The 10,975-nt window shown below is 43.0% G+C and overlaps 1 protein-coding gene across 1 annotated transcript in view; it reads left to right on the top strand.

Moving 5' to 3' along the window:
- The window catches only part of LOC126993237 (fat-like cadherin-related tumor suppressor homolog), a 37,654-nt gene that overhangs the window by 25,110 nt on the left and 1,569 nt on the right, over positions 1 to 10,975 (top strand). The window contains exons 20-22 of the mRNA XM_050852102.1: positions 5,246 to 5,329; positions 9,148 to 9,288; positions 10,645 to 10,975. The exon at positions 10,645 to 10,975 is cut by the window's right edge and continues 1,569 nt beyond it. Coding sequence (XP_050708059.1) covers positions 5,246 to 5,329; positions 9,148 to 9,288; positions 10,645 to 10,975 — 556 coding nt within the window. The remainder of the gene's footprint in view (positions 1 to 5,245; positions 5,330 to 9,147; positions 9,289 to 10,644) is intronic.

Here is a 10,975-nt window from a genome sequence, read left to right on the forward strand (position 1 = left end):
CATGCATGAGCAGTTAAAGGCTGCCACAGAGTATTAACTGCTTGACTGCAGATTTCCTACAAGAAGACATCACCAAGCTACAGGAATGGAACAAAAAGTGGCTGCTACAATTCAGTGAAGAAAAATGTAAAGTCATGCACCTTGGGAGGGGAAGCATATCAATACCACATGGGAAACACTCCACTATCCACCACAGAGGCAGAGAAAGACCTGGGACTATATGTTACCAAATGAAGGGATATCCAGCACACCGATACCATATGGGAAATACTCCACTATCCACCACAGAGCCAGAGAAAGACCTGGAACTATATGTTACCAAATGAAGGGATATCCAGCACACCGATACCATATGGCAAATACTCCACTATCCACCACAGAGTCAGAGAAAGACCTGGGACTATATGTTACCAGGCTACCAATGAAGGGATATTCAGCACACCAATACCACATGGGAAACACTCCACTATCCACCACAGAGCCAGAGAGAGACCTGGGACTATATGTTACCAGGCTACCAATGAAGGGATATCCAGCACACCAATACCACATGGGAAACACTCCACTATCCACCACAGAGGCAGAGAAAGACCTGGGACCATATGTTACCAGGCTACCAGTGAAGGGATATATATGATACCAGGCAACCAGTGAGGGCAAAATCTGTGCCAATCACAGTGGACAGGTTAAGACACCTCTCCACTTCAAATTGACCTCTCCTTTGGCCTCTCGTTCTGCTTTCATTTGTTGAAGCATTGTATAGCAAGCTTCTTTGTTGCTCTTTTTGTTTTTTGCCCTTGAGCTGCCTCCCTTGTAAAAAAATAATCCTCTTGTCATCTGCTCCCTCTCTTCTGATGAGGTGCTGTACCGTGCTATGAGTTCTGAGGTGCTGTATGGTTTTGTATGGCAGGGTGGGAATGAATGAGTGCTGCGATGGAAGAGGAGGGGAAGGAGGGTGTAAGAGAGGTGGCAGGAGAGGGAGGAACATGATTGATGGGAAGCAGCTGCCTGAATGAAGTGATTTTTGGCCTTAGGAAAGTCAGGCAAGGTTACTAAATTGCCCTCATTAATCCCTATAACCCAACTGAGAACTCCTAATAAAGCACCTCACAGTCTAGGGCTTTCCAGGGAATATAAGCTTTTTTATCTTACCCCATATGAGATAAGTGATTTTAGGCTTTCGTTAAGTCAGGGAAGGTTACTAAATTGCCAATATTCATCCCTATAACCCATCTGGAAACTTCTAATAAATCACCTCATAGTCTACGGATTTCCAGAGAATATAAGCCTTTTAATCTCACCCCATATGAGTTAAGTGATTTTAGGCTTTCAATAAGTCGGGCAAGGTTACTAAATTGCCCTTATCAATCCCTATAACCCATCTGTAAACTTCTAATAAATCACCTCACAGTCTACAGCTTTCCAGAGAATATGTAATTTTTTTTTTTTTTTTCCGTACAAGTGAAGTGAATTTGGCTTTCGTTAAGTCAGGCAAGGTTACTAAATTGCCTTTATTCATCCCTATAACCCATCTGAGAATTTATAATAAATCACCTCACAGTCTATACAGCTCTCTGGAGAATATAATTTGAGGGTTTTCAGTCACCTCATATGAGTGAAGTAAATTTGGCTTTCAGTAATTATTAACTCAGTAGCAGCGGGGATCATGTTTCTTAATGGTCCCTCAAAGCAAGAAAAATGAGAAAAAATTATCACTCACACAAACCATTTCATAATATATATCAAAGCATTTGTGATCAGTTTATGTATCATCTATTTTGGGGGGTTTATATCATGGCACAAATTTGGCCCGTCGCTGCTACCAGGTTAATCCCTGTAACCCACCTGAAAACTTATAATAAAGCACCTCACCGTCTACAGTATTCCGGAGAATATGTTGATTTTTTTTTAGTCCTCCCCGTACAAGTGAAGTGAATTAGGCTTTTGTTAAGTCAGGCAAGGTTACTAAATTGCCCTTATTAATCCCTACAACCCATCTGAAAACTTCTAATAAAGCACGTCACAGTCTATGGCTTTCCATAATATGTAAGTTATTTTTTTTTTTTTAGTCATCCTGTACAAGTTAAGTGATTTTAGGCTTTCATTAAGTCCCTTATTAATCTCTGTAACCCATCTGAGAACTTCTAATCAATCACCTCACAGTCTACGGCTTTCCAGAGAATATAAGCTTTTTAAGCTCACCCCATACGAGTTAATTAAGTGATTTTAGGCTTTCATTAAGTCAGAGAAGGTTACTAAATTGCCAATATTCATCCCTGTAACCCGTCTGAAAACTTATAATAAATCACCTCACAGTCTAGGGCTTTCCGGAGAATATGTTAACCCAGTAGCAGCAGGGATCATGTTTCTTAATGGTCCCTCTAAGCGAGAAAAATGAGAAAAAATCATCACTCACACAAACCATTTCATAATATATATTAAAGCATTTGTGATCAGTGTGTGGATCATCTATTTTGGGGGGTTTAAATCATGGTACAAATTTGGCCCATCACTGCTACACGGTAAAGCCACAAATTTGGCCCGTCACTGCTACACGGTAAAGCCACAAATTTGGCCCGTCGCTGCTACACAGTAAAGCCACAAATTTGGCCCATCACTGCTACACGGTAAATCCACAAATTTGGCCTTCACTGCTACACAGTAAAGCCACAAATTTGGCCCGTCGCTGCTACACGGTAAAGCCACAAATTTGGCCCGTCGCTGCTACACAGTAAAGCCACAAATTTGGCCTGTCGCTGCTACACAGTAAAGCCACAAATTTGGCCTGTCGCTGCTACACAGTAAAGCCACAAATTTGGCCTGTCGCTGCTACACAGTAAAGCCACAAATTTGGCCTGTCGCTGCTACACAGTAAAGCCACAAATTTGGCCTGTCGCTGCTACACAGTAAAGCCACAAATTTGGCCTGTCGCTGCTACACAGTAAAGCCACAAATTTGGCCTGTCACTGCTACACAGTAAAGCCACAAATTTGGCCTGTCACTGCTACACAGTAAAGCCACAAATTTGGCCTGTCGCTGCTACACAGTAAAGCCACAAATTTGGCCCGTCGCTGCTACACAGTAAAGCCACAAATTTGTCCCGTTGCTGCTACACAGTAAAGCCACAAATTTGGCCTGTCGCTGCTACACAGTAAAGCCACAAATTTGGCCCGTCGCTGCTACACAGTAAAGCCACAAATTTGGCCCGTTGCTGCTACACAGTAAAGCCACAAATTTGGCCCATCACTGCTACATAGTAAAGCCACAAATTTGGCCCGTCGCTGCTACACAGTAAAGCCACAAATTTGGCCTGTCGCTGCTACCAGGTTAAGTTTTTCAGTCACCCCGTACAGCTCGTTTCTATGTCCTTGGATCACTTTAGTCTCTCCTCTGTACTAATTTAAGAGAACTGTATCCTCTCTGTAATAGGGGCACCAAAATTGAGCAGTCTTATCCAGGAAGGGTCTAACAAGTGGCAAATATACAACTAGGATTACTTCTGCACTGCCAGTTGCTGATGCCCATAGAAATACAGCCCAAGACTATTTTGCATTGAGCTCTTTCAAGTGGAGAGTATCAAGACCCCTATCCACCCAAAATTGACCTCGCTTCTGGCCTCTCGTTCTTTTTTTCTTTTGTCAAAGCAGTGTACATATAGCAGGCCTTTTTGTTGCTGTTTTTGTTTTTTGACCTTGAGCTGCCTCCCTTGCTGTAAAAATAAAATTAAAAAATTGTGTGGTTCAGGGCAGTAATACATTGATTTGGGGGTTGAATGTCAGGGCTCACACATGCCTAGAGTGACCAAGACTTGTTTTATTTATTTGTTTTCACTATTTTGTTTCATTATTTGTTTGAACTATTTGGAAGACCATTTTTTCCTACACTTAACCCGGTAGCAGCGGGGATCATGTTTCTTAACGGTCCCTCCAAGCGAGAAAAATGAGAAAAAATTCCCCCTCACACAAACCATTTCATAATATATATCAAAGCATTTGTGATCAGATTATGTATCATCTATTTTGGGAGGTTTATATCATGGCACAAATTTGGCCCGTCGATGCTACACAGTAAAGCCACAAATTTGGCCCGTCGCTGCTACCGGGTTAAAATTATCAGCATCTCCATGTTGAACTGCATCATCCATTTATGGGAACACTCATACAGTGTCCTATTTATGTGTCATCCACAAACTTCCTGATGTCACTGGTTGCACTGCAGTCAAGATCATTGATGTAAATAGTAAATAGCAATGGATCTAAAGCTAAACCTTGTGGGCTGCCATCAGTAACACACACCCAGTCTGATTTATCTGTGTTTACTTGAACTCTCTGCAACTTGTCTCTTAGTCACCTCCTGATCCACCCCAAACCTTAGCCCTCTGTCCCATGTGCTTTGACTTTATTTAAGTCTTGAATGCTCAACTTAAAGTGAGATACATAAACAACATCATAATTTTCATCCTTTCCTGCCCCTTCATGCACCTTTTTGAGAAGTGACATAAGGTTAGTGAGATGAGATTTACCCTTCGTGAACCCATGCTGGAAGTCAGTAATCTGATTGTATTTGTCTGGGTGGTCATGAATATTTCTAGCTGTAACACACAAATGATTTCCCTACAACTGACTTTAAACCAGTTGGTGGTAATTAGACACAGCTTATTTATCCCTCTTTGTAAATATTGGTACAACATTGGCCTTTTCCCTAGTGCCAGTACTACCCCAGTGCTGGACGACTTCATAACCATAGTGGCCAGTGGTTTGGAAATGTCCAGGCCTCCACAGCAGCTCCCTTACCATTGGAAATAAGTCTTGGCAGGGTCAGTCATTTCCCTCAGGGCACAAGACTTGTTGGCCTCCCTGTGCTCTGCCTCACCAAGAGTTGTCTCTTACAGATACATCCCAGTGAGCAGGGGTGACTTGTGGGGAGTGAGTCATAGGCCCATAGAGCAAAAGTTTGCATGCACAGGGAATGAAGGTAAAAAATGGCCTGGGGAGAATTGGGGCCTTTTCCTTTTTTTCCCCTGTTGAGTGTCTCCTCTCATTACTGGCCTGTGTTTATTTGTACTTGAGGCGTTGGGTGTGCACCAAACCATGAGGACCAGAACTATATCATAACTTGCAACTTTATCTCCTTTTCCCTGTTGAGTGTCTCCTCTCCTTACTGCACTTTTTTATGTGTATCTGAGGCATTGGGTGTGTGTCAGATTGTGAGGACCAGAACTTCATGTGTCCTCGTTGTTCTTCAGATGTGGGCTGTGACCTGGTGACCAACCTCGGCGAGACCCACACCTCCTCGGCCCGGCAGTCTCCATTTTCAGACGATTCTTCAGGTATGGCATTCTTAACCCGGTAGCAGCGGGAATCATGTTTCTTAATGGGCCCACCAAGCGAGAAAAATGAGAAAAAATCACCCCCCACACAAACCATTTCATAATATATATCAAAGCATTTGTGATCAGATTATGTAGCATCGATTTTGGGGGTTTATATCATGGCACAAATGGCCCGTTGCTGCTACACTGTAAAGCCACAAATTTGGCCCGTTGCTGCTACTGGGTTAATGTAGCCCTTCCAGACCCCTGTATTTTATTTCTTTATTTTTTCAGCTTTCTTAATAGGCTTTTCTTTCATCATTACTTTCCTTACCATTATCATCATTACCATTATCATTATTTCTATTTTCCCATCTGTGCTCCTCTCCTATTTCATCCTAATCCCTATCTTTATCCTCTTCTCCCTTCCTTTCCCCTTTCCCTCCCCTCCACCTTTTCTCTCCCCTCCCTCCTCCTCCCTTCCTGCTCCTCCTTCATCACTGTCCTTTCCCTCCTCTCCATCTCCTCCTACCTCTCCATTGTCTCCCTTTCCCACCCTTCCTCCACTTCTCCCTCTCACTCCCCTTCTTCCTTCCCCTTCCCTAACTTAGCTACTCCTCAAAAAGTATATCTGCCGTGTTTCAGTCGTCATTTGCCATTTTAAAAATTGACTTGCCATTGATTTCTGAGAATTAAATAATAAGTAAAGAAAAATATTAACTCAGCATTGATAACTTGTGCAGATTAATGGATTTATTTTATTCAAGCCATAAAGTCAATCTTCAGCATGAGAAAGGAGAAAAAGAAATTGGTACCTTACATCTTTTGCACACACACACACACACACACACACACACACACACACACACACACACGGCATGGGGAGAGAGATTTTTAAAACTGACTACGGAAAACTTAATGATGCAGTGGGTGACTGAAAATACAAGATACAGGAGTGATGACGACCCACCAAGACTGGACCTGGGGCTGACGAAGGGAGTGCACCTGTTAAATGAGTTAAGATATGTGTGTCCCACGGGAAAAAGTGATCATGTAATAATAGAGTTGGAAACCGATGAGGATGTCACTGAGGAAGATGAATCATACAAAGGAAAAAGGAGAAACTGCAGGAAAGTGGACATAGAAAATCTCAAGAAATATTACAAAAAACTGGACTGGAAAAAGTTAAAAAGAACAAGCAAAGTGCAGGAAAAGTATGATGTTTTCATAAAGGCATATGAGACAGGAGTCAAAAAATGTCCCATAATATAAACCAATAGAAAGAGGAAAGCAAGATTGGTTTAATGCAAGATGTGCAGGCGCAAAGAAAAAAAGGGACAGAGCGTGGAAAAGACTGAAAAGAACCAGAGGAATAAAGAAGACTTTAAGATAGCAAGAAATGAATATGTGAAAATAAGGAGGGAGGAAGGGAAAGGATATCAACACCCTTACTCCCTCTCTTCGCCTCCTATCCACCACTTCATCAGTTTTTTCTTCTTCATTCTCCAAAAAAAATTCTTCTTATCTTCCTCTGATCTTTCCTCATTCCTTTTTTTCACTTCATTTATCATTTCTTTTTCCTTCATTCTTTCATCCTCCGTCATATTTCTCCTCACATATATCTGTTTGTGTACTTCAGAGTTGTTTAATCTCCACAACCTATTTAGGATGGTTTCTGTTGTCATTTGGGATCTTAACTTAATCTTTAATGGCCTGTTCTTTCCTTCCTCATACCTTCCCAATCTTGTTATTTCATCTACTTCTTCCTCAAACTTTTCCTCTTCTTCAGTATTCAAATTTCTCAATACACTTTTCACCCTATTCTTCTCACAACTTTCCCTCTGAGTCTTCACTGTGTTTTTCTTCTTGTACACCAAACATTATGACATTTTTTCTTATCTGCCATGTCCCTCACCATTGTTTCTGTGTGTGTGTGTGTGTGTAAGAGAGAGAGAGAGAGAGAGAGAGAGAGAGAGAGAGAGAGAGAGAGAGAGAGAGAGAGAGAGAGAGAGAGAGAGAGAGAGAGAGAGAGAGAGAGAGAGAGATACACACACACACACACACACACACACACACACACACACACAGTATAGTATATACATATATAGATATATGTATTTCAGAAAAAATCTTTCCTTTTTAATCTGTCATGGCAGGAGTTTTGTTTGTGTGATGGCCCAGGGTTGCATCATGTGGTGCCAGCCAGGAGTGCCCAGCTCCTGTACTGCACAGAGGTTCCCGGTGGCACGCTGTGCTGCTGCAGCATGGGTCACCCACTGATGGCACTAATAGCATGCCTGCTTAACACTGACTTGGTTAATGCACCCTAATGAAAATTCTATTAAATTTCACTCCATGTATTTATTTGGTGCCAGCTTCTAATTTATGATCTGCATAAATTTGATTTTGTCCAAGGAAACACTAAAAGCCTTTCTGTGAGGGGTTTAGGTTCTTCCCCTCACAGCGAGGAGGGAAGTGTGAAGGTTTTGCAGCGTACTCTCACGACAAGACTTTACCCTCAGGAATAACAAACTTCTATTTATATCCTGGCGGGTGCAGAGAGGGGCCAGGCGTCAGGTTCCCCCGCCGTGCCCCCTCTCCCCTGCCCCCACCTCCTGGCTCGCCGGGCCCCAGCACATTTAGACTACCCTCAAGAGGCCACCACAGCTGATAGTGACCACACCAGAAGACTGTTGCATGGCCCTTAGAGCCAGGCCTCTGCCTTGCATGGGCCCTACACAAGGGCTCCCCATGGCTTTGACAGCCAAAGGGTTTCTGAGAGGCAATGCAGCGCTGTGCCAACACTCACCCGACTGAGTTCGTGTACTGCTTGAGATAACCGGCCACTGCTGCGAGTCTTCTGAGGCTCAGCTTTGAGTAGCACTTACCATGACAAACTATACAAGTTAACATGGTGATAGTAACGTGCTTTTTTAATATCTTAAGAACACGAGTGCTGTCGTGTTTCATCCCCGTGTAACTTTGTGATCTGTTCCTTCAGCTGCTGCTAACTGACACAGTCTTGTGTTGTGGTTGACGGGCACAGACACTCTTTCATCACACAGCCAAAAGAGCAACAAAGTAGTACATAGTTAATATGAAGCTAGTGCTTTTGTTGATTTACACAATTTTTTATTGATTTTTTGGGTTTACAACTTACAAAAAGTTTCATATATATATATATATATATATATATATATATATATATATATATATATATATATATATATATATATATATATATATATATATATATATATATATATATATATATATATATATGATAACTTTTGAACCTCATCTATAATAATGAATTTGCTCTGTAATTTTAAGTAAGTTTCCCAGGTTGAGAGAAGGGAGAATGCACAGTGTAAATATAAGCCTCTGGGACATGACCACTCACGTGTCTTCTGTCTCCCTTGCACGCAGCACCGAGCCAGCAGAAGAAGAAAGGTACCTACCCATACTTTAGTAGTATAATTTCCTCCTTTTGTGTGTTTTACAAAAGTCATAAAAGTCTGCAGGAGAATTAGGCTAAACGAGGTGTTGCAACTTTAAGTGTAATAGTCTGTATTAGATTAATATTTTTTTTGCATGGTATCCCATACATCATATTCACCATCTTGTGGTGATGCATGTGGAGAAAGCTCTTGCAGCATCATGGGTCTGGGACTGTCACGTAGAAATCTTTATAGCACGCTGTGAATACACTGACATACACTGAAGGCTGAGGAATGTGGATCTGTGTCAACAAACCCACATGTGGCTCAGTGTCAGAAAGCCTGGTAATATATGTCTGTGTTTCCCAAATCCTAGGCTACCACTGGGATGACTATGACATGCACGGCCCACACACGCTGGTGGGCTGCGGCAGCGAGGGGGCCACGGCCGCCCCGCCAGACTTGCGCTGATGCTGAGCCAGGGCACCTCCCTCTTCCACGGAGACGACCCCATGGAGGGAACGCCACTGCTGCCATGTGAGACTTTTTGTGTGGTTGTGGATGTTATTTTCTTTGAGTAATTGCACCTACAATCAGGTTTAAGCAGCTTTCTTCTCCTATACTGTAATTTGTGTCATGAATATATATAAAAAATGTTGGCACCAAATCTGCCCTTGTGGGGCTCCTCAGTAGTCTCTTCAAATGAAGTGATTCTCTGGTGCCTGGCAATATATATGTCAGGCCTCTCCTGATTGGCTGGGTTTCTCTATGACTCATGACATGGCCTGTCAATCACACATGCTCTCGTGCCACACATTACTATGATGTTTGTCACAGCTCGCCTCTTATACAAGATAAACAGACTTAGAACTGATTGTAGAACTCGCATAATGCTTGTCAAAATTCGGTAAAACAAAAAATAAATGAATAAATATATATGAAAATTAGTAATGTGATGCAGGCAGTGAGATGTACAACAGAGGAGCAAGGAGGAGTGAGTGTGTGTGAGGGAAGGAGCTCACCACGGCAGGAAGAGTGAGTAGCAGCTCACCACTCATCCTGTCAACACATGACTAGTATGGTGATGTAGGATATTTGAGAGGCGCAGCAGAGGAGAGAACCAAATATAAACATGTACTTCAACCTTGTCACGTGATGGACACACAATTCTTTTGGTCATTGAGGGAGCGACTTATTGAAGCAGATCAAAGTGTATGAGCAAGGGTTGTGATGTGCCAAGGCCCTTGAGTGGCGGCACTGTCCACCATGGGAGCCGGTGAGTTATGTAAACATAGTATACTGTTCCCGTAGAGTGTACCTCGCCATACCCATGGAGCGGTTCACCCGTAACATTGGTTATCATGCAAGCAAGCATTGAAAATTTGTTGGCAATCTACTGGAAATTTCCGGAAAACCCTTTTGCTGGTAAATCTGTTGGTGCCAAATATTGCATGGGACTTACTGAGACCATGTTGTTGAACTGTTTTTATTATTACTACTACTCTGCTACTATAGTGAACCCAAATTGGCGAGTGTTGTGGTGTTGGCTCCTGCGGGTCCTTTCCTCCTGTCTGCTCTGCCACACAGTTGCAACACCTATCTCTTCCTCCCTTATGTTAGCTATAGCTAGCATATGAAAGGAAAATATAGGTGTTGGGATTGTGTGGCAGAGCAGAGGGGAGGAAAGGACCCGCGGGAGCCAACGCCAAAACAGGCTCGCCAATCTGGTTTTATTATACTCCTACTACTGCTACTACTGGTACTGCTGCTGCTGCTACTTCCACCAGTGATATTCAAGCAGTTACTGCACAACTAGCTATCACTACTAGTTCCAGCTCCATGATAACAAACACCATGACTGTTGAGCTGACTGAGTGTGTGTTATCCCTCCAGGCTCTGCTGCCACACCCCTGCTGAGTGTGGACGCCCGGGGCGGTCCAGACGGCCGGGACACACCAGACGGTGACGAGGACAATGATGATCCCTGCAGCTTTGAGGAAATACTCCTGGCAAATAATATATCTGTTGACTCATGCCAAGACCTGACTCTTGATTATTCCTCTAAATACAACATTGTCTTGGACCTTGAAGATGACTGCCCAGAGTCAGCCCTGAAGATATCCAACATGCCTTCTGTCATCGAGGACGCCAACAGGCTCGGCAGCCCCAGGAGCCGCCGCCCCTTCCACTGCAGAGACTACAGCTGCGTGTCGGACCTGTCCTT

The sequence above is a fragment of the Eriocheir sinensis genome, unplaced genomic scaffold (genome assembly GCF_024679095.1).
Source record: "Eriocheir sinensis breed Jianghai 21 unplaced genomic scaffold, ASM2467909v1 Scaffold589, whole genome shotgun sequence".
Taxonomy (NCBI): domain Eukaryota; kingdom Metazoa; phylum Arthropoda; class Malacostraca; order Decapoda; family Varunidae; genus Eriocheir; species Eriocheir sinensis.